Source organism: Phoca vitulina, unplaced genomic scaffold (assembly GCF_004348235.1).
Source record: "Phoca vitulina isolate PV1807 unplaced genomic scaffold, GSC_HSeal_1.0 scaffold2, whole genome shotgun sequence".
In the NCBI taxonomy this organism is placed as follows: Eukaryota; Metazoa; Chordata; class Mammalia; order Carnivora; family Phocidae; genus Phoca; species Phoca vitulina.
The window spans coordinates 81,880,936-81,905,366 of record NW_022589705.1 but is presented as its reverse complement, the minus strand read 5'-3'; the positions used below and the strand labels follow the sequence as shown (position 1 = coordinate 81,905,366).

Genomic DNA, 24,431 nt, shown 5'->3' with positions numbered 1-24,431 from the left:
TGGCAAGAAGCAGAGGACAGGAGGGGTAGGGCAAGACCAGACGGAGTGAGGGGGCGAGATGCCATCCTACAGGGAAAAGGAAGTCCTGCAGATTCCTGACAACTCCAGGCCAGAGCCCCAGAATGGCAGAACCGAAGGGGCCTCAGGGATCAGCCAATTCAACCACCACCACCCCATAGCCCAATTTATAGACAGGGAAACCGAAGTCACAAGAGGAAATGCACCTACATGAGGTCACCAAGCAAGAGAGACCATGACTGAGAGACGAGACAAGAACCCCGGGCTCCATGGGGCGCCTGGGTGGCTCAGTCGGTTAAGCATCTGCCTTCGGCTCAGGTCATGATCCCGGGGTCCCGGGATCAAGCCCCGCGTTGGGCTCCCTGCTTGGCGGGGAGCCTCTTTCTCCCTCTCCCTCTGCCTGCCACTCCCCTTGCTTGTGCTCTCTCCCCCACTATCTCTCTCTCTGTGTCAAATAAATAAATAAAGTCTTAAAAAAAAAAAAAACCCAGGCTCCAGACCAGCAGTTTGGTCCTCTTCCCATCAGACCACCTTGCCAGACTGGCATTTTGATACAAAAGTAGTGTTTTAGGAAGATTTGGCAGCAGGATGCAGGGGGAAAGAGATGAGTCCAGGGGTGAGCTGCTGATGAGACTGGCCTCAAAAGACCTGGAAACCAGCAGCAGGGGGACACAGAGGAGCTGGTGGGAAATCAGAGCTGGCAGTGAGGGGGAGAGCTGAGGTCATTCGCAGGCCCTCGTCAGGCCTGGGGGGTGTTCTCCTGAGGAGGTCATGGGGCACTTGAACCCCTTTATGCCCACCTCACAGGCAGCAGACAATCACTACTAGCCTCTACTACACACTCCCCACCCCCCAGGTCCTCCTCCCTCTGACCAACGTCTACACAGACCTCTGAGTTTCCCACTCAACATTTTAGGACCTCCAGGTTACATCCGGTGCATAGACATGTGTGCTTGGATGATCAGGAGTGAAATTAAAACCCAAACTGGAACCTAAGAGTGTAGACCCTTCCTGGTGGTGAAGAGAACCTGCCAGGCTAGAACTGCGGGGTGGGTTTTGAGTTTTGATGTGAGGAAATCACAGCCACGAGAAAGAAAAACTGTCTTTTCATCTAGCTCCACCCTCGCACAATGAGAGCAGTTGGGCGGCAGGGAGCAGGCTTCTTGTGAGGGAAATACCCGGGAAACCAGACAAGCTGCATTAAGAGCTTAGGCCAGGACCACTGGGGTCCACTCAGGGAAGGGAAAGTGATATCTGACCGTACAGGCGTGTAAGGAGGACCAAAGAACACAGTGCAGGTCACAGCTAGTGTTAAGCCCTTAGTAGAGATTGTGCAAAGTTCTTTACACACATTACTTCATCTAATTATTACAACAACTCGAAGAGGTAAATACTATCAGAATTCTTATTTTGCAAACGAGGAAACCAAAGTTCATGAACAGCATGAAGTCACAGGGCTAATAGAGGTGGAGCTGTCTGATTTCGAAGACCATCTTCTCAACCCGAGCTACTTGTCTCATGTATCAAACCAACCGAGAACCCACAGTCCTTGGTGAGGGGCACTTCCCTCCCCAACCCATCTCTCAATAATGCTGAGGGTGTCACTGAGTCTAAATACAAGTCATATAGAAATTGCTGGAGTTAGACTTTTTTTTTGGAGTTTTTTTTTTTTTTTTAAGGATTTTATTCTTTTTTTTTTTTAAGATTTTATTTATTTATTTGAGAGAGAAAGAATGAGAGACAGAGAGCGTGAGAGGGAAGAGGATCAGAAGGAGAAGCAGACTCCCCGCTGAGCAGGGAGCCCGATGCGGGACTCGATCCAGGGACTCCAGGATCATGACCTGAGCTGAAGGTAGTCGCTTAACCAACTGAGCCACCCAGGTGCCCCAAGGATTTTATTCTTAAGTGAGCTCTATACCCAATGTGGGGCTTGAACTTACAACCCCGAGATCAAGAGTCACCTACTCCCCTGACTGCGCCAGCCAGGCACCCCATGGAGTTTGGTATTTTTGATTCAATTTCTCATGAAATTACATTCTTCATATCTTGAGAGTTTAAAGAGACAGAGGAAGGTGCAAAACCAAGTATGTGTATCCAACAGTATGGCTCAGTGATTAGCTTGGATTTTGATGCCAAAATGCCAGCTTTGCCAAATTCTTGCTGTGACCTCTTGATCAAGTCACTTCTCTAATGCTCTGTTTCCTTATACGTAAAATGAAGCCAACAGCACCCGAGCTCAGGGGGTTCCTGTGAGAAGCAAGCGAGATGATGTGTGTGAAGCCCTGAGCGTAGTCCTTGACTCCCAGGAAGGGCCCAATAAACACAGGCTATGAGCATCATCATCTCCGTTCCTTTGCCATGTGGCAACGGACAGGGACACTTGGCATCTGCGTGTGGTTGTGACAGGACAGAAAGTAAGCTTCCTAATGAGGATGGGTCCTGAGTACAGAGTGCGGCCTCTCCTGTCCCTCTGTCACTCTGCAGGCCCAGGGGTAAGTGGTGCCCCAGAAGAAAAGGGGAGCAGATGTAGGTCCCCACAAGGCCCAGACATGGAGTTGGAGTCCATCGACTGACATTTTAAGAGCCTCGTAGTCCTCCTGAGGATGGGCAAGGAAGCAGCTATGTCAGGACGTACACGAGAAAGGCATCTGGGGACTGTGTTGGGGGCACAGTGAGAATCCGATTGGCCTCAGCCTGACAAGTCCGGGAAGGGGGAGGGATGAGGAATCTCATTCCAGTCTGTGTTTATTAATCTTCCCTCCTCCTGCATCATCCCATGCACAGAAGGTTTAACATGTACCACCAAGAGGCTTCCATGGGTAGTCCTAGAATGGGATGGGGAACAAGATGCAAAAGAAACCCAAGACCTCTTCTTTGCTTTTGGAAAGGATTCACTAGAAGGTAATTTACCAGCAAATGCCAAATAATATGCATAATTACCTTACTTATCTAAAGGCCCATTTAGCTGATGTCTTTCGATCCCCTGGAAGCAAACAAAAAACCAGGACAAAGGACCGAAGGTCTTGTGATATCCCTTCTGAGCAGTCAAAGGAAGGATTATAAAGTCCCAGTGCTAAAGGCAGTGCATTTTAACTCCAGGAGAGTCTCTAAAGCCCTCTCTGACTACCTAGTTTTCGTTTAGACAGTTGTAAATAAGGTGGCTGATCAGAAGTCACAAACTTGAAGTGAACAGGGAGGGCCACCAGGGGCTGGCACATTTAAGGCAATGAAGGGTGATGGCTGGCAGCCCGACTGCAAGGGAGACAGCACAAGCTCTGAAAAGCAATCAAGAGAGCTCAGAGGACAGCCACTGGGGCCACAGAGGGTCGGTGCAAACAGCTCTCCACGCCTTTCCAGACCAGAGGGCAGCGCTGCTCAGACCTCAGATCTGCCCGCAGATATGTCGGCTCTCCTGGGGTGCTGTGGGGTATTAGGTAAGGCCAGATGACTTGCTGTGACTAATGAAATGTGAATGGAAACAGTGAGTGGGTGGCACTTCTGGGAAGAAGCTTCAAGAGCTAGTGAGTGCTCCATCTTGGCAACTGGCAATGAACGGTTTCAAGAGCGGCAGCTCTGCTGGTCTGGGTCCCCAAGTAAGGATAAAGACGACACCAGGCAGAGCTTCCCCAACCAATAGAGAACAAGGACATGGGCAAGAAACACACTTGTTACTTTTGGGGGCTGCTTGTTAACTACCACATAATCTAGTTTATCTTAATAGAGACATCCTAAAAAAGTTAGACGTCAGCTCACATTAAGAAAATGGGTGCATTATCTTTTTGGTAGATTGCCATTCAAAATAGTCAATATTATATTATATTTTGTGGCTTATAGGATAATTTTCAATTATATAAAGATTCACCTACTCCAGTGTTGCCAGATAAATGAGTCATTACCAGTTCATGAACTGAAAGGAGGAGATGGATCCAGTTTCGGAGTACCTTCTTTACAAAACATAGCTGCACAGACATTGGACATATTTGCTGGGTCTCATGAGCTAATGCTGCCAGGACTGGCCCCCAGCATCTGCAGAACCAGCCCCAGGCACAGGAAGTGGCATCTACTGGTTCTGTAAGTGCGGAGGGGCTCTGGTCCCCATATGGGGGTTTGAAGGCTCTATTAAATACCGTATGCACGCTCATAGAAGGAAGTCCATAATGTGCTGCTGAGTAAAATAGCAAGCCCAAAACTTCAAAATATACAGTCTTTTAAATCATATATGGAATATTTACAAAACTGACCTTACATTGGGCCAAAAAGCAAGTTTCAACAAATCTTGAAGGATGAAGACCGTAGGGGTTATTTTCTTTGACCGCAAAGCAATAAAGCCAGAAAACAAAAGCTATAAGATAAAATCTCACATAATGAGAAAGTAGGAATCATACTTTTAAATAATCCATGGGTCACACATCCTTATGCTTAAATCCTCTTAACGATTCATGATGCAGATCCCCGTTTTAGAAATTCAGGAACTGAGAATGGAAAAAGAACACAATTTGCTCAAATTTACGCAGTTAGTAGTGGTAGAGCTGGGACTCAAAACCAGGATACAGAATTCTAGAGCCCAGTGCTTTAATGAATGATATTCTCCTTACACTCCGTCTCACCGGAATTCTTCAGATCCTCCCAAGGTCCACAGTCTCAGTGGATCTGATATTTCATGTCTTAGAAAGAATAGCTGTTGAGATGGGAGACATGGTCCCAGCCTGCTTTGGTGGCACTGACCTTGGATCTACTGTGTAGAGATGCATTTCCCTTTTGCTCCTGCCTTGTCTTGGGGTCCCCTACCTGGGCTGAGGTATGAAGTCTAGAGGAGTGGAGAGGAGAGTTTCAGGTTGATGTTCCCAGACAGCTTTGAGTTAGATTTCCAAGAAGATTTCCTTTCCTTTTAAAGTGTTTTTTTCCACATGGGCATAAGTGGTAAGCGAACAAAGAAAGACAGAAGGAAAAGTTACTTCCAGATGGCTCGCCATCTTGCTCTAATGCAGATTAAATAAAGAAAATATTCCAACATATCATTAGGCAAACATGAGTATTAATATCATTCATATTATAAATGGAACAGAATGGAAATTCAGTCTATATCTTGATATACATTTGAGGCTAGGGCCTCAGAGCCAGAAAACAATTACAGCACCCTGATTCTGAGCAAGTTGGAGACTCATGATATCTGAGGTTAAGAGGCAAGACCAAAGTGTTCCTAGACATCTCCAGGGGTGGCCACCTGAATTCTAACCAACCAAACTGCCTCCCTCCTGTCGCAAGGGCCTGTTCAAACGGCCATTTAATGGTGTTAATCTACCTTCTCTATCTCTACCAACTTGTGTTGATTCTCTTCAAGGTACATTTTTGGCAAACCTCCATGACATCCAGAGCTTCTGTGATACCACTCTGGACCTCAGCTTCTCCACCTATGCTGTGAGGACAATGCTTCTGCCCTCCTCCATGGGCTCACAAGTCTGAGTCCTAACCATGTTTCATGCAATAAGAAAATAAACAGAAAATCTGATGGTGGTCCATATCCTAGAAAGTTACCTAAAGTGCTCAGAACTTACCAAGTGGCCCTGGGGAGGGAGAAGGCTGAGAGGTATGAAGGGATAGTGCTAAGCTGGGCTAGAGGTCCTGAAGGTGGGAATTTTACTCCATCCTTTGGCTTCATTTCTTCCACGACAGAAGCCACAATGGCCCAAGGGGAGGGAGTAGGCTGCTGGGTTAATACTGTTCAGCTTGGAGCTTGAAGCAACCCCCTGCCCCCGAACTCTACCCCACTGCTTGTTCCCCACACCATCAGGGTTCGGTTCCCAGAAAGCCAGTTTGCCAATGAGTAAGTGATCCAAGTCCCAGTGTGAGATTAAGATCAACAAGTCCAAGATCAAAGTACCCAGTTATCCAATCAGCAGTGTGATTATATCCTCTCAATCTGTGAAGAAGGATCACGCCAACCACTTCTTGATAGGAGGCTACGGGTGTCCCTGGGCAGGCCCCAAATGGGAACGCAGCTCAGTGACCTTTCACAAATGACTGATTGTGCCTACAGGCTGGACAGATGGTGTGGGGCCCCTGGGGTGAGCGATGGTCCGATGCCTTCAATGAGGCTGTCCCACTGGTCATAGTCCTCTTTCAGTTCTGAGTGGGGAAAAAACAGGAATGTTAGGGAAATCTTTGTAAGGTAAGATCAAAGAATAGCTACTGTGGATTTAGTGGGTCATCCTGGAGAGGAGCACCAGGGATACTAAAAGGACTGGTTAGGTGGTTGTGATGGTGACAGCAGTATGGTAACTACTGTTCACTGAGTGCTTTTATAAATGGGCTTCATACGTGACTTGCTTACCCCATAACAACTCAATAAGGGTAATAACAACAGAAGGCAGCATTTACTGAAGAGTAATTCATCCTAGAGACTGTGCCAAACATACACTGTTTCATTTAATTCTCACAATATCCCTATGTGTTAAGTCCTGTATTAGCCCTATTTTACAGCTGAGGAAACTGAGGCTCAGAAAAGCTACCTAATTCACCCAAGGTCATTCCAGTGGAGAAGTGGTAGAGACAGAATTCAAACCTGGGTCAGAAAGAGTGAGAATATGGAAAGCCTACATCTAAGCTCAGGGAAGCTGCTGAGCAGGAAGGAAGAGATCTTCTGCACGTCAGCTGGTGGAAGCACATTCAGGGCCACCTCAGTGAAGGGTGGGAGAGAACAGGATGGCAACATCATGAGGCAGCCTAACACAGGATAGGATTCAAGAGAGGGCCCTGGGGTCACAGGCAGATGGGTCTAACACAGCAAGAGCAGTCAAAGGCTGAGGGAGCAGGGCACAGCTGAACAGGCAAATGGTACTTTTGTTCAAAACAAACAAAAGCTGGGACAGAAAGCAGGGACCACTCTCCATCTTTGGATCCCCAGTGCCCCGCCAAGAACCTGGCATGGAAGAGGTCCTCATCAAGCAAGTGTTACATATTCATTAATTCAAAAACTATTGAGCACACCCATGATGAGCCAATATGTTCTTGGTGCTAAAAATACATCCACAACACAAATAGAAACCCTTATCCTCATAGAGCTCATAATCTAATAGGCAGAGATAACAATAAACACAATAAATTATATAGGATGGGAAAAGGTGATAAGTACTATGGGAAAAAACAGAGGGCCGCATCATATGGGGCCAGCGGGACACTGGACATTGGCTTTGACTCTCAGAGAAATGGGGACCACTGGAGGATTCGGAACAGGGGCGTGAGAGATCGGACTTAGTTTCTGTCAGGATCACTCTGGCCGCTTGATTAAGAAAAGACCATGTGGGGAGGCAAGGGCAGGGAGAGATGACTTGGACAGGGTGGCAGTTGTGGGGGTGAGGACAAGGGACGAGATTCCATATGTAGCCAGAAGGTAGAGCCAAGAGGATTTTTTTTTTTTTTAAAGATTTTATTTATTTATTTGACAGAGAGAGAGATAGTGAGAGCAGGAACACAAGCAGGGGGAGTGGGAGAGGGAGAAGCAGGCTTCCTGCCAAGCAGGGAGCCCGATGTGGAACTCGATCCCAGGACCCTGGGATCATGACCTGAGCCGAAGGCAGACGCTTCATGACTGAGCCACCCAGGCGCCCGCCAAGAGGATTTCTAAGGGATTGGAAAGGCGAGCAGAGACAAGAAGGAAGATGTCAGCTTGAGTAAATCGAAATCGGGTTTTGTTGGAGATGTCCTACTGGACAGAGAAACATTGAGTGGCAGGTTATACAAATGTGATGTTCATGGGAGAGATCGAACTGGAGACATGGGGCGTTGTCAGCCATGAGAGTGGATGGATGACATCAGGGGATGCGGAGAGAGAAGAGGTCCAAGCCCTGAGCCCCGGAAGCAGTAAAGTAGACCGAGGAGGAGCAGACATCCAGACAGGAGAAAACCCACAGTGGGGTGTCCTGGAAGCGAACACAGGGTTTCTTGGAGGAGGGCGTCACCAACTCTGTCAGAAGCTGCTGGGCACCCCAGCAGATGAGGAATGAGAACTCACCACCGGATTGAGGGCTGTGAGGGTCACCGGTCACACTGACAAAAGCAGTTCTCCCAGGGAACTGGGATGCAAACGCCTGACTGGAGTGGGTTTAAGAGAGAATGCTAAGAGAAGAACCAGAGAGAGTAAAGACGGACATTCTTTTGAGGAGTTTTGCTGTTAGGAGGAACAGGGAAATGGGGTGGTAACCTGGAGGGGAAAGTGGGGTCAAGAGAGGTATTTTTTAAGAGAAATTTCAGGGTGAGGGGTGCCTGGGCGCCTCAGTCAGTTAAGCGTCTGCCTTCAGCTCAGGTCATGATCTCAGGGTCCTGGGATCGAGCCCCGCATCGGGCTCCCTGCTCAGTGGGGGGCCTGCTTCTCTCTCCCTCTGCCCCAACCCCTGCTTGTGCTGCCTCTCTCGCTCTGGCTCACTCTCTCTCTCAAATAAACAAAATCTTAAAAAAAAAAAATCACAGAAATTTCAGGGTGAAATGAACCAAGTCGAGAGGGGCAAATTGATGATCAAAGATAAGAGGAAATCACTTTGAGCCCACGGAAGAGAAGGGAAGCTGTGTGCGGGTGGAGGGCTTGGCCTTAGACAGACAACTGACTGGGAGCTAGTAACCAGATGCGGAGCTGAGTGTCTGCACAAAGGTGGGTAGATAAGGCGCTGGGATTTCGAGGAAGTACTGACTACTTTCATTTTCTCAGTGAGGTGGGAGGCGAAGTTAATCAGCGGAGAGACAGGGGAGGGGAGGGTATCAGAGGTCTGCAGAGAAAGGAGAAGGGAGAGTGGAAGAGGGAGACAGAAAGCTGCCTATAGCTCACAGGACAGAAGCACCAAGAGAAAGAACATCCCGGGGTCAGTGGCAGATGTGCTCCCAGAGGTATTTTTAGGAGCGGGGAGAGGTACAGCTCACCGCAGCCCATTTTGGTTTCCCGTGTGACATGTGGCCACCAAAATGCTTTTCTCCCTTTGCAAAGCTAATTGCCCCCAAGTGGAGAGTCTTTGCCTTTTCAGACTCTGTCTCATCTCTTCTTGCCTGGTTACACCACAGCCTTCGAGCGGGGCCCTCAGCCTCTCAGACAGGCCCATCGCCTGTCCTCCATGATGCAGCCAGACCGCACACACACGTCTAATCATGACATTCCCTTGCCAGTGGACTAAAATCCACACTCATTTCAGCAAATACACGTCTTCTACATCTGGCTTCTGCCCACTTCTCTGCCGTTATGTTCTACCAGTTCACTATCCTGAGCGCCAGATGCACTAAACACAGTTTCCCCAAACTGACCACACAAGCCTCAGTGCCTTCTGTTTAGAAGACCCCTGCCCCTTCCCTGGTGAGCCAGACTCATCTGTTAAAGACAAGCATCACTTTGTCCAGGGAGCCTCCTCTCCTGACTGTCCCGTCCCTTCTGCCAGCTAGGCGCCTGCTTTCTGTGTCTCCTCAAGACTGAGTCCATACCTTGGTCATTAAGAGTCGCTGGCAGGACAGTGTATCAGCTAAGTATGGGGGCTTTGGAATCAGACAATTTAGGCTGCATTCTGGCCTTGCCACTTAGTAACCAGATAACCTTGGACAAATTACTTAAATTTCCTAAGCTTCATATCTTCATCTATAAAATGGAATTAATAATAAAAGTACCTACTGGAGAGGGTCGTCTTCAGGATTACATATGATGGTGAATCTAAAGTACTTAGTGGAAGGCCTGGCATAAAGCAAGTTCTCGATAACGTCCCTATAGTCTAAGACTCTCCTTCCCATCTCCCCTTCTGCTGGTCTCCAGTAATGAGCATTTTAGCTCAACAGACATTGCTCCTAACTGCAGCCCAATCATGCCATGGGGGGCTCCCCTGTCATCTTTGGCTCTTTACCTAATGACACGATGCTAACAGTTACCAGGGAAAGTGGGCCGAGGACCATGTAGTCAGTCCCCACTGAAGTCTAGAGTCATGGATCCATTCCTCTCCTACGAGGTGATAGGGTGATGCCCTAAAGTCTCTATTAACCCTGCAGTCTCTATACCCAGGCTGGCATAATGGCTCACAGGAGCAAGATGAAATGAACAGGCATGTAGATATGCAAATTTAGGTTAAAAAAGTCAATACATTCATAACAGAACAAATATGTTTTAAAAGCAAACTAAGGAGGGTGCCTTAGTGGCTCAGTCATTAAGCGTCTGCCTCCGGCTCAAGTCATGATCCTAGGGTCCTGGGATCGAGCCCCGCATCAGGCTCCCTGCTCATCGGGAAGCCTGCTTCTCCCTCTCCCACTCCCCCTGCTTGTGTTCCCTCTCTCGCTGTGTCTCTCTCTGTCAAATAAAAATAAAATCTTAAAAAAAAAAAAATTAAATAAATAAATAAATAAATAAAAGCAAACTGAGGGGTGCCTGGGTGGCTCAATCAGTTAAGCATCTGCCTTCGGCTCAGGTCATGAACCCAGGGTCCTGGGATCAAGCCCTGCATTGGGCTCCCTGCTCAGCGGGGAGCCTGCTTCTCCCTCTCCCTCTGCCTGCCGCTCTGCCTATCTGTGCTCTCTCTCTGTGTCTGTCAAATAAATAAATAAATAAAATCTTAAAAAAAAAAAAAAAGCAAACTGAACTCCACACCAAATTTGTTTGGCAATTGTTGGAACTGTTAATGCACTCAAGCCATGCAACTAGACGTCTAGTGTCCAGAGCACAGAGGTGACCGTCCTGCTGTATGTACCACATCCAGCATGTCACGTTCAAGTCAGGGCACCACACATTAAAAGACACCCCGACAAACAAGTGCGTCCAAAGGGGATAATAAATTGCAACGTGGGGAGCCGCACGGGGAACAGGTGCAGGTAGCATGGACATCTAGCTTACCGAACAGAAAATGCAGAGAAGACACCACTGGGGACTTCGAGTATCTAAAGAGCTGCCATGTGCAAGAGGTCTGAGGCTTCTCTGGGTAGCCCTTGTGAGGATGACCAGGGCGAGTGGAGAGGAGTCAGAAAGGATCAGATCTTGCTCTTAGGCTAGAGTGAGGTGGCCTTGGAAACTCGGGCTGGCCTGGCTCCCTTCTGAAGGGAACTGTACTGTGCACAACACTACTGAGGGATCAGTCTGGTGCACACAGTGGTAGCCGCCTCCATTCTGGCTGGTTCAGAAAGGGACATCTGGTCAGGATAGCTCCGAGCCTGGGTGGGGCAGTGGCCTACAATGTGCTGCTAAGTAAAGATGAGCTGGGAGAATCAAGTTGTCTCTCTCGAATCTGATCGAAGAAATCCAAGAAAATACGGCAGTGAGCACTGGGAGCCACAGAGGAAAGGATGCCACAAGGCAGGGAGACCAAGCCATGAGTGGTTCGAGCCAACCGAAGCTATGAGGAACCAGTAACTATGAACAAGTAGATGCTATCAGCAAGAGAAAAACTAGAGTAGAAAGGGAGAAAAATACAGACCAGAGGCAACAGAAACAGCTGTCATGAGAGGAAGAGACAGAGAGACTGAGCCCATGAGAGAGACCAGAGAGAGAGAGGTCAGTCTGTAAGTTACCTTGGTTCCCGTAACTTTTCACTTCCCACGTGGCTGGGTGCACTTTCATAAACAAACTCTCCTTTTTTTCTCAAGGTAGATGATGGAATTTCTAGTCCTTGTAACCAAAATGAGCCTAACTAGAATATCCGTCATAAAACGGAGAAGCGGAGTGGGCTGACCCTCGTAGCAGCGCACTCTCCGTGCTGCTTGACCGTGTGGTGGGAAGAAGGAAGAGAAGATCTCCTCTGGGTGGGAGGCTGGGCCAAAGACCTCTACAGGCCTTGCCATTTAGCTGGTCTGTGATGTATGACACTGGTCGTAAGCCTTCCATGCTTTGTTTTGTTTAAAGCACTTCTACAAACTTAGCCCATTTATCATCATAACCTCCTCTGCAGTACAGATAAGGTGAGTGAGAATGAGTTAGGACACAGGTCACGGAGGAAAGAGAGAGGTGAAAGTTCCATTTACAGTGAGGAAACCAAGGCTCAGAAGTTAAATGACTAGGCCTAGGTCATCTGGGTAGTAAGAAACAGAGTCAGGGTCTCCAAACTTAACAGCTAAGTGTTCTTTCTATAACTCTGTGCAACTCTCTCCTTCACTCAGGTTTTCCTTTTGCCATAAATATTCCTGACCTGGGACATGTCAGGATAGGCCACTGGGTAGGGAAATCTAAGAGACCCCCACGGCTGCCCACAAAGCCCAGTTCTCTCCTTACCTAGGTGCTTCTGCAGGAAGGCCAACATGGCCCTCACCATAATCTCCTGACCTTCATACGGGTCCAAGCTCCCACGGGTTTGAGTGGAGAAGATTTTACCAATCCAGTTACCAGCCACAAAAGCAAAGTCAGTTTGACTCCGATGAACAGAACCACTAGAGGAAAAGAGAAACAAGTAACTGGTACGGGTCTGGGGGCGAGGGCACACAAATATTTGCTAAGCACCTACCATGTGCAAGGGGCTTTACGTGCATTAGCTCTGAGTTTTCATCACAATCTCGGAAGGGAAGCATTTTCCTTTCGACGGAATCAGAGGAAATGATCTGCCCGAGGTCACACAACCAGGAAGGGACAGAGTTAGGACTTGAACACAGGTGTGCGTGGCTTCAAAGCTGCCCTGACCCCGAGGCCACAACGTCTGACAGTGCCGGGGAAGGGTGAGTTAGGCGGAGTGGGCGGGCGCAGGGCGAGGAGGCGAGGCCTGCCATCCCTGCCATTCTGCCGTGATTATAAACTATTGCACCGTGGCTTTTCTCTGGTGACTTCTGAACAGTCACAAAACATATCAGCTCCTTCTTCATCAGAACCGTGCCACAAAGTGAACAGGAAAAGGAATCACCTGCCTTTATTGAAGTAATCAGAAAAGTAAGGGCAAACGCCTATAAAAGAGGGTTTCCGGATTAGAATTTAAGTTCCTAGCTATCAAATACATTTAATTCAAAAGTGAAATTCTCACTAGGTTCATTTTGGGCTATGACTCACAGCTAAATATTTACTAGTCAATTCAATGAGGGAAGGAAATCGAAACGCTCAACTTTGGTTGACATCATGCGGAATACCTGACTTTTTAAAAAAATGTGTTGTTTAAGGTACATGAAAAAGTGTAAAGAATAATATAATGGATACTTGAGTATCCAGCAGTCGGTTTAAGAAGTAATACATTGCCGGTAGTTAAATTGCCTTTGGGTTCCCCCTCCCAACTGCTCTCACCTCCCTTCCCTCCAGAGGTCACCATTATCCTCAAACTGACTGGCCTGGGGAAACTGTCAAGCAGTCCCCTGCTGCCATAAGACCAAAAGGAAAGGGGAGGGCTGGCCCTAAGGAAGATAGCCTACCCAAGAGGAGCAAGGGAAGAAGTACTGTTTACCAAGGGGACTCGCAGCATTCCGGCGCTTTGGATTCAGCATTTCAACTACCCGAGTGATTCCAGAAGCCTGTGACATGTAGTTACTTGTTTTGTGGAAATACGACCTGGGATCCTCGAGGCATGTGCAGTCAGGCTCTGCTAGGCTCCGAGTGCAGGGCAGAAGCAAGTCGAAGATGTGTCAGTGGGCCCTCAGCCCTGCACCTGAACTCTGGGCCACTTTTTTTTTTTAAAGATTTTATTTATTTATTCATGAGAGACAGAGAGAGAGAAGCAGAGGGAGAAGCAGGCTCCCAAGGAGCAGGGAGCCCGATGTGGGACTCGATCCCAGGACCCTGGGATCATGACCTGAGCCGAAAGCAGACGCTTAACGACTGAGCCACCCAGGCGCCCTGGGCCACTTTCGATCTACGGTATGGATCTGAAGGTCACTCAAAATTTTCTTTCTGTGATAAGTGGTTCCTGAGAGAAAACCATCTGATAGTGCTAGCAAGTAAAGTGAAGAGAATATGGTTTCTCTTGGGCAGAATATATATGGTTTATGGAAGATATATGAACTGAAGTATTCAAGGTCTCCAAAAGTCTATCTTGTGAATGTCAAGAATCTATTGTATTTACATTCTTCAAAAGACTCACTAAAATTCCCAAATGAGGCTAGACATCTCTGGAGTCCATCCAGACCCATACTCTCCCTCTCCAACTCACAATCCTGCAATACCTTTTTTCCAGAAAGCAACAGGTAAATCCTGTCAGCAAGTCATATAAACTAGTAAAGGAATTGCTGTAAGTGGAGCTAAGTGGAGGAGGACAGATAGGAAATCCTAAAGGAATTAAGACTTTGCACTTTAGGAAGTATTTAAGTATTGTATTAATGGGTAGAACTTACGGATAATTTAGAAGAAATTAAGAGAGCCACAACTAAGTAGCAAATGGAGAGGACACTGGGGATCATGATCATGACCCTGGGGCTTACTCACAGGACAGTTATGATCCTGGACTGTTCGTGCTGAGCACATATCTTCTTCATCAAGTTGACACTCTCCATTGTCTGGAATTTCTCAGCATTGATAAAGAACACAGGGCCTCGGGCTTTGGGGTAAAAGTCATGTTCCAGAGGAAACATCCAAGCATCCAGAGCCACAGCACACCTGTGACAGGACCAGACATTTGGAACTGCCATGTGGAAACCCAGGCAAGAATAGTTAGGCTGGTGGGGGAGGGGCAGGGTTCTTCCCTTCAGTGGGACAAAAGCTCAGAATGCCAGGAAGGGGATACCAGGGCCCAGACCCTTCAGTTAGGATCTTGGATAGAGATCACCTTCACCTGTCACCAAAGATCCTTCTAGATTTTATTTATTTGTTTGTTTATATTTACTTATTTTAAAGTAGGCTCCATGCCCAACATGGGGCTAGAATTCACGACCCTGAGATCAAGAGGTGGATGCTCTACTGAATGAGCCAGCCAGGCACCTCAGATCCTTCTAGATTTTAAACTCGCTGGCAGCAAGGATCAGACCTTTTCTTGGGTCTACCCTCAGGCAGCTGACCTGGGTTACTCAGAAGGCACTTCATTCATTCAACATTCATCGAGTACCTACTATGTGCTTAGCCCTGTGCTGTGGATACAGAGATAAATGACATAGTTTTTGCTCTTAAGGGGCTCCCAGTCTAGAAGGGGAGACAGAACAGACAAGGTAACAAAATGGAGCTTAGTGCCCTGACTGCACAAGGAGCTATGTGAGCCCACAGTGTGCATGGCACAGGAGTCAGGAAAAGCCTCCTTGGTGGCATAGCTCAAAGACATGGCCAGAGTGTCGAGCAGTAATCTGTCACCTGGGGCAAAATTAAGGCCCCAAGATTAGCTCCTCTCCCCTACTCAGAGTTCCTCGAGTCTTCTCCATCTCAATAAAGGACAATCATCTCCCACTCAAATTCTAAAACATATCCTGACTCAAATTCGTTTCTCTCCATCCTGCCACCTCCATCCTAATGCCAATCCCTCACCTCTGACCTTGACTCTGAAACAGCCTTCCTCTAACCAGCCTCCTGGTTTTCAGTCTTGTCCTGCTACGATCCACTCTTCATACAGTAGCCAGAGGGATCTTTCATTTTTTTATTTTTAATTTTTTTTTTTAAGTAGGCTCCATGCCTAGCATGGAGCCCAACACAGGGCTTGAACTCACGACCCTGAGATCAAGACTTGCGCTGAGATCAAGTCGGACACTTAAGCCACTGAGTCACCCAAGTCCCCCCTTGAGGGATCCTTTTTTCTTTTTTTTTAAGATTTTATTTATTTATTTGACAGAGAGAGACACAGCGAGAGAGGGAACACAAGCAGGGGGAGTGGGAGAGGGAGAAGCAGGCTTCCCGCTAAGCAGGGAGCCTGATGCGGGGCTCGATCCCAGGACCCTGGGAGATGAGCCAGAGGCAGATGCTTAATGACTGAGCCACCCAGGCGCCCCCTTTGAGGGATCTTTTAATGTGTAAATAAGATTTTTCTCGGAGTCTGGCTGGCTCAGTCAGAAGAGTATGCAACTCTTGATCTTGGAGTTGTGAGTTTGAGCCCCACACTGGGTGTAGTAATTAGTTAAATGAATAAATAAAAACTAAAAAAAAAAAAAAAAAAGATTTTTCTCTGCTTAAAACCCTTAATAATTTCCCATCATACTTGGAATAAAATCGAACTCTCTTACTCTGGCCAAAGGCCGTGTGATCTAGCCCCTTTATCTCTCTGATCGTATCTTGACCCACTTGCCCCACTCACTGTGCCCTTCCCACACTGACACTGACATGGCAAGCTTCTTTCTGCCTCAGGGCCTTTGCATTAGCTGTTCCCTCTGCCTAGAATGATCTTTCCCCTAGACCTTCATATGGTTGGCTTCTTTTTAAGTCTTGGCTCATGTCACTTTCTGAAGGACGCCTCCAATTACTCCAGCATACCAGCTTGGTTTATTTTCTTCACTACACCTGAGTGCTGGGGATTTGGCTGTTAGCTTGTTTACTCATCTGTCTCCTCCCACAATAACATAATTCCATGAAATCAGAGACCTCGTTTTCTTGTTCACCACTGAGTCCCCAGCCCCCAAACCATTGTGCCTAGCACGTAACACTTGCGTGACAAATACTTGCTGAATGAATGAATGGTGCACGGAGCTCACAGAACATCGATGGGACACTCACCGAAACTGGGTCTCCTTGGCCAAAGCCAAGACCGCCGTGGCCCCGCCAAATGAATGTCCCATCACAGCTACGCGGCTCATGTTGATGCTGCCCTGAAAGCAGAGAACTGAACCAAATCAGAAATGTGGGGCTGCTTTTTCAGGAATTCTTCAGAGGCAAGAGGCAAAGAGTGAGACAATGAGGCAGAAGCACCATACAGGGGGGTGAGCTCCCGCCTGCACGGTAAGAACCTCTTGCTCACCAGAGAGCGGCCAGTCAGGCAATTCCCAGGCCGAACAACTTTCTGTAGTCAGGAATTCTGAAAACTATGTTTTTCATCTTTGTTTTTATAATCATACCACCTGTAATACCTGGACCAGGGGAGACATCCAAATATACATGAGTAAATGATTGGGCATAAGTGATGTGATTCCACACAGATGCATCCGTGTAAGGGCACGTTAGGAACGAGAACTGTCTCCAACCTCTAGATCCCTGCCTTACAGCTGGTCCAAAGGGTGACAAGGCGCCAAGTTGAGGACAAAATGGAAAGCTCCTGCTGCCTCCGCTTCCCTCTGAAGCAAGGCATGCTCGTGCAGAAACAAACCCAGCTTCAACTGCCCCTGGATATCTGTCCTGACTTTGATCCAGCAGAGTGAGTCTGCTTGCTCTTCCATGCTCTGCAAGGATCTATTTCAAGTTGTCCCCAGAAGCCTGCAGGGCATGGTTATATAAAAAGCCACTGCAGTCGCCTTCCGAGGGGCTTGGGAAATCTCTCTAGTCTTTGCGGCCCAGCCTCTGCCCTGAACCCCTGCTCTCCTCTGCTCCCCCCAGTTTCCACCCTGAGGCTCTGTACCTAAATCCTCTCCCTTTGCTTAGTACCTTCAGACCAACAACTTGGTTGATGGCCGCTTCAGCTTTTTTTTGATAGGTTAATATATTTATATATGCTGAAAATCAGGAGCATATAGTGAAGTCACCCACGTACCACATTCCCTTTCCACACAGCTGCCCAACACCTACCCCCAAAAGGGGCCAGTTTCTTCAGTGTCTTTGGAGAGCTTACTTACGCACACATAGGTAAATGTGAATCTGTATATCCCCACTTTTTACGCAAAACTTACCTTTGTGCATAATAGTATTAGTTACATAAAGACCTTCCTTATCTTTTTAAAGCTACATCTGGTTTTCCCATGGCGTAGGCGGCTGGCTGATCACCAAATCTGTCTCTCTTCTTCCTGGACATACAGCTAGACTGTTTCCCAGCAGTTGGATGTGGCCTTGGGCCTGAGTGCTAGCCAACAGAAGGAGCGTGAAAGCTATCTCTCTACTTCCAGGCCTCGCCCATAAAGAGTGTTTCGTTCAAACCTCCACGCCCTCCCCCACTCTTGGTTTAATGCACACAGTGGAGTTGGGGTTCACAAATGGAAGAGGGTTGAGCTATAAGCTGAAAGGAGCATGGATCCCTGAGTCACCCTTTGCAAGAGGAGCACCCACTTGCAACTTTGCATGGGAGAGAAGTAAATTTCTATTGTGTTAAGCTACTGAGATCTGGGATTTAAGAGTTACAGCAATTAGCATTACCAAAACTAATACATCCATTGTCCTGTAATCTATTAAACCACTTCCCTTACTAGAGAACACTTAGGATACTACCAATCTTTTGCTATTGCAAACAATGGTGGAATGAATACCTTGTACATGTATCATGTTGCATGTGCAGATTATAGAATAAATTCCCAGAACTGGACATTGCTGGGTCAAAGAATATGCACACTTTACTGTTGATAGCTATTGCCAAACTGCCCTGCGTGGGGCAATCTGTACTCTCACGGGCAACACAGCAGCTTCCCCACAGCTTGGCCAACAAGAGTGAGTAATCAATTTTCAGAGCTTATCTGCTAGATGAAAATGTTCTTAGCTGTTTTTATTCTGTATTTCTCCAAATCATAATAATCCAACTCAACTCTAGCCTGCCCAATGCCTGTCTTAGGCTCACAGGCACGCAGCCCTGCACTTCAGTGCCTGGGACCCTGCCTGTCTGCTGGGGGCTGGCAGCACACATCACATCGTTGGAAAAGTGCTTCCGATGTCTGCCTTTCCAGCTGACCGTCCAGGTGGACACTGTGCCCTGGATGGCCTTGACTTGACCAGAGCCTTTAAAAGGCATGTTCTAACAAGGTTTTGGGGCACACAGCACAGGCTTTGGGATCAAAAAGCCCCAGTATGAAGTCTGACTCTACCACTTACTTGGCTATGTGTAGCCTCTTTGATCCTTGGTTTCTTTCTGTGTAAAGAGCTAATAATGCTTGCTGCATAAGTTTGTGTGAGGGGCTCTTATCATAGTAAGTACTCATACAGCAGTAATTGTTATTTTATACATATTTATATATATGTATTTATATACATATAAACACACACACCATTCTCATTCATGCAGTGGAATACACATGGCTATTAAAAATCATGCCATAGTCTCCCTGCTCAGCAAGGAGTCTGCTTCTCCCTCTGACCCTCCCCCCCCCTTCATGTGTTCTCTCTTCCTCTCTCATTCTCCTTCTCTCAAATAAATAAAATCTTTAAAAAAAAAATCATGCCATAGAAAAATATGAACTGGCATAAGAAGACATTCAGACTTACGCTAAGTGAAAAAAAAAAAGGCCACAAAACAGCCTGTATTAAATGATAACATTATTGTTTTTAAAAATGTATACACATACATGTGTTACGCATTTTAGAGTAACTGGAAAGATGAACGTCAACATGTAAAAAAACACTTTTTTTCTTCATGCTTTTGTGTGATTTCTTGGTTCTCTAAATAGAGCCTGAGCTACTTTTGCAATTAGGTGGGAAAGATCGGGGGGGTTGGGAATGTTATCTGCATAGGTACCAAATTCCATAGCTGGGACAGTTTCTATCCTCCCGGGAGGATTTTTGGGATTCCCTCAAAGGAAGGAATTAGCCTGCTGTAGACACAGGTTGTTTGTTGCTCAACAGACCTTCCTTTGGGGAATTAACCATTTTTCCCTTATCCATGTGGCCCCGTAGGGATGCCAATCCTGGTACTTAGGATCCCCTGACCCAGAAGTGGGTGTATAATGTAGGCAGGCCAATCAGAATACCCTGTCCCTCTGGTACAGTGCCTGGTCCGGAAGGGACATGTAACCCAAGCAGGGCCACAGCCTTCCCAGAATAGTGGAAGCCAAGAGAATCTCTTTTCCTTTTAAATGTGGAGCTGTGTTGAAATATAGGCTTGGGCTGCCAGCAACCATCTTTCCTGCCTAATGGAGAGAGAACGGTGAGAATGAAGCCCACACACACAGAGTGGAACCGAGCCAGGAGAAGGAAGAGAGAGTGCCAGAGCTTTGATGACAATGTCTGAGACCCTGGATCTCGCTATGCTAGCCTAAAGCCAGTCTGCCTTTGGACTTCCTCACTTACTTGAGTCAATAAATTCTCTTTTGGTTTAAGCGAATGAGTTAGGTTTCTGTTATTTGTAACCCCAAAAGTCCTGATGAATACATGCGCTCCAGGTCATACCAATTATTGCCGTACCTTCAAGGTCATCAGATCCAACCCATCAGGCAAGATGTTAAGGACGATCTGCCCAGCAGTGACCTCTTGCAGGATCCTCAACACCCGTGTACACTCGCTTACCCTCTGGTGTACCTGCAACAGAGACAGTCACGGTGGGGGCTGGAAGACGGCACAACTGTCCATCAAGAAACTCACTCTCCAACAGAGCCAAGGGAGGACGTAGGGAGAGTGTGGCCACCTGGATCTCAGCAAGCACTGGGGGCTCCATATCCTGAGAAAGGCTCGGCAACCTCCTAGCAGCTCACATAAGCGCCACCTAACAGTCCACTGGGGTCAGCACTGCTATTCAGACTCTACCCACCTCCCCATTGTTGGGGGGGGCGGGCAGGAGGACCCAATAAGACAACATATATGAAAGCACCTTGAACACAAAAGAAGGAAGAGTGTTTTTTTTAATCAACCCAGTACTGGACTCTACTTGCCTATTTATAGCATACATCTATTGTTTTTGTCTGCCTAGCATTTACCTGCCCCCACTTCGCCCATTACCCCTGACTTTTGAGGACTGTGACCCCCTCAAATCTATCGACCTATTTCTGATGAAAATTTCCCATTTGGATACTTCTCCCGGGCCCAGGAGCCTCCTTCCAGGATTTTTCATAGCTTGAGGCAGGTGTGACAACTGGGGGACGACCACCCAAACAGCCCTATTCTCTCAGGTGGTGAGGCCAAAAACATGTGCAAACTCAGTCCATCTAACCTTGTAAGGTAAGCCAGTTTGCAGATAAGACCAACCAGCAGAGACCGACAGAGAAAAAAATGTCTTGATGGTATTTGAGTCTGGCTCCCGTGGCCCTTCCCCTCAAACTCAGCCTGTACACGCTGGGCAATTCTCCGTTTTGCCTACCAAGATTAAATTGAGTTTCTGTCACCTGCAATTGTGAAGAGTGTTGACTAATACCCCATTTCTCTGCTGTGACAAGCTCAGACCCACTATGAGTGAGATTTCAGGACAGAAGGCTAGTTCAAAGTCTTCTTAGTGACTGTAGTAGCAGGAGGACGGGCTTATTAACTCTCCCTCCCCAACTGGCACAAGCCTACCTGGCAATTCCGGACGTGGAATTCCTTCTCCCCTTCTTCAATCTGATGGTGAGGGAGCCATTCCTCCTCCAGTGGCTCATGAGTCAGCTGGCTCTCCCCTGGGGCCTGCTTGCAGAAACAGGTGGTCGCGGCAGACCCGTCCCTGAAATACACATGCCGCCAGAGAAACTAGAGGATACCCTTGAGCTTATTTCTCCCCTTTACTAAATCCTCCATTCCCACCAAAACACTGGATCATCTTTTGGCTAGCAGGGAGAAAGATCCAGGGGCACACATAAGAGAGTAGAAAAAACACGGATTTTGAAGACTGACTTGGGTTTACCCCAACTCGGCTGTGTCACTTCTAGCAAGTGAACCTTTGAACTTTGGATTCCTCACCTTGAAAATGAGTAGAATACCTGCCTTGCATGGTCGTTGTGAAGATTAAAAATAATTTATCAATAAAGGACTAGCCTATATCCTAGCCCACTGGCAGCAACCCATCCAAGAGTTTGTTATGGCCGTCACCCCCCCACCTGTGTTCCAGGACAGCAACCACAAAACCGTGGGAGGCCAGCTCCATGCAGAAGGCTGAATACAGTGTCCTAGAGATGCAGGAAGGAACAGAGAGAAGTGGTCAAAAGAATTGCCCCCCTGCAGCTCCCATTCCAACCATGCTCTGCTAGTGACCATCTCAAAAGATTGAATGGAGGCAGTTTCATCTGTAGCAGCCCTTCCTCCTCAAGGTGCTTTCTCTGGTCAGCAGACCATTCGTCTGACCAAGGCTCCAAGAAGCATGTGTAAATCGATCCATGGTGTTTTCAACCCCACAAGAACCTTGACTCATCCATCTCCTCCACCTACCCCCAATACAGTTTGGTACATTAACAATTGCATTTTTATTATCTATATATTATTGTATATCTCCCGAATTAGTTGGCCAGATCCTTGGAGACAGGCACTCTGGCTATTTCTGTAATATGCAAATATGCACCTGTGATTTAGCATGCGAATTTGTCTGTCCTCCAACTTCCCAGAAAAAAAGGAATATGGCAGACACTGTTAACTGCCTAAACACTTATTTTTCTCTCCTCCTTAGTAGCAGAATCTGATTTTCAGCTGAAGATACAGGCATCAGTTATGACATTTCCCAGCCTCCCCTGCAGCCAGGGTTATCTATGTGATTAAGTTCCAGCCCAGCAATAGAAATATAATGCTGCCCTTGTAAGTAATTAAAATTCTCTAGTAGATACATTTTTTAAAGTAAAAAAAAAAAGGTGGAATTAATTTTAATAATATATTTTATTTAACTCAATAGAGCCAAAACATTATCATTTTAACATATAATCAAAATGTCTGAGTTAGGGGGCGCCTGGCTGGCTCAGTCCGTAGAGCATCTGACTCTTGATCTTGGGGTCGTGAGTTTGAGACCGACACTGGGTACAGAGATTACATTAAAAAAAGAAAGTTGGGCGCCTGGGTGGCTCAGTCAGTTGGGTGTCTGCCTTCGGCTCGGGTCGTGGTCCCAGGGTCCTGGGATCGAGCCCCACCCATGCCGGGCTCCCTGCTGGAGGCTGCTTCTCCCTCCCTGCCCCCCTTGTGCTCTCTCTCACTCTCTCTCAAATAAATAAATAAAATCTTTTAAAGAAATTAAATAAAAAAATAAAAAAAGAGTGTCAAATTAATGAAATATTTTATTAAGTTCTTTTTTTCCCATATGAAGTCTTTGAAATCCAGCGTGTATCTTATACTTCAGCACATCTCAGCTTAGACCAGCCACATTTGTAATGTTCAATAGCCACATGTGGCTGGAAGGACAGAACAGCTCTAGTCATTGGGACGTAAGCAATTGTGTTGTATAGAACTTTCAGGGGGGAAAAAAAATAAAAAGCTTTCAGGAGAGTTCTCCCTTCCCATTGCCCGGAATGTGGATGTAATGGCAGGACCTAAAGCAGCCCCCTGAGGTCATTAGATAGCCTTAGAAATGGAAGGCACAAGGGGCAGAGCAAGATGATAAAAGAAGTCTCTGTCTACCACTAGCGTTCTTTTATCTGAGCAAGAAATAAATTTCATACTGCTTAGGTCACTATGGTTTGGGGTTTTTCTGTTAATACAACTTGCCCGGATCCTAACTGATTCAGGAAGGTCAGGAAGGACAGACATTAAATTTCCTTTCCCCTTCTCTCATTTCTCTGAGGGAGGCAGTGAACTGGGCATAAGAACCAGAGAGATCTCTGATCCCTTCCTACTTCGGACTGTGTAACCTTGGGCAAGTCTGCCTCTCAGAGCCTGTTTGGTCATCTCTAAAATATGCACCCCCATGACCTACCTCACAGGACTGGGTGGAAACCAAAGGAACAATAACACATTGCAAGCAGGGAACATTTAAATGCACATACTCCTCCCTGGGGTGGGAATCCAGAGGTCTGGAAGGATTTCAGATCCTGAATTAACCACACATGCAACAAGAGGAAACCACGTCCCTTTCCCTCCTTGCCCTCTGGCTTGGAATTTCATTCTGGTGAATGAAGAGTATTTATAACTGGCTTACCCAGGTCAACTGAGGTGCAAAGTCTCAACACAGATTCTTAGACCAAAAAGACCAGTCTCCAAAGTCATGTGCTCACCTGCTCTCTGTATAAAATACCTGTGAGCTTAGGAGAGAATGTTTCTTACTTCTTTTTCCTGCTAGACTACAGTCCTTCTGAAGGCAGGGACTCTATCTTATTCACTACTGAGTACACAACCCCAGCACGGCCCCAGAATACGGCAGGTACTAAATTTACTGAATAAGAAAGCAACATGGAACACCATCTACTTGCCTTACTGGCCTCATCTCTGCATTTACTCTCCTGCCCCAGGCTACAGTTATGTGAGTCCATGTTCGGGCTCCCCTACTGGATGCAATTCCTTGATTTATCGCCACAGGAATCATTTTCTCATGCCATGGCGCTGGGACAGAACAGGTCCTCAACAGATATTTGCTAAATGAATGAAAACCTAGCAAAACATAGCCCTTGTATTTGCTTAAAAAATATTCACTAGGAAACTACTACTTCCAGGTATTGTCCTAGGCACTGGAAGAGATAGAAGACAGATATGGTCTCTGCCTTCATGGAGCTTACAGTCTAGCAGGAAAGACAGACAATTTAGCAGGAAAGACAGACCTTAAAGAATAATCACACATGTAATTCATTCTTTTCAATTATGTTAAGTACTGGAAAGTACAGGTATCTTACGAAAGCACATTACTGGAAAACGTCATATAATACAGGGGTCA

General features: G+C 46.9%; 1 protein-coding gene across 2 annotated transcripts in view; it reads right to left on the bottom strand.

The window, feature by feature from the left end:
- Positions 1-4,243: 4,243 nt before the first annotated feature.
- Positions 4,244-24,431, bottom strand: part of PAFAH2 (platelet activating factor acetylhydrolase 2) — a 30,385-nt gene continuing 10,197 nt past the window's right edge. Inside the window, exons 5-11 of one of the 2 annotated variants that reach the window (XM_032390849.1) lie at positions 21,688-21,756; positions 21,173-21,314; positions 20,090-20,203; positions 16,556-16,647; positions 14,354-14,524; positions 12,233-12,387; positions 4,244-6,144 (exon numbers count right to left, since the gene is read on the bottom strand). In XM_032390849.1, coding sequence (XP_032246740.1) covers positions 6,050-6,144; positions 12,233-12,387; positions 14,354-14,524; positions 16,556-16,647; positions 20,090-20,203; positions 21,173-21,314; positions 21,688-21,756 — 838 coding nt within the window. In that variant the 3' untranslated portion in view covers positions 4,244-6,049. The remainder of the gene's footprint in view (positions 6,145-12,232; positions 12,388-14,353; positions 14,525-16,555; positions 16,648-20,089; positions 20,204-21,172; positions 21,315-21,687; positions 21,757-24,431) is intronic. The other variant, XM_032390859.1, reaches the window with a different exon arrangement.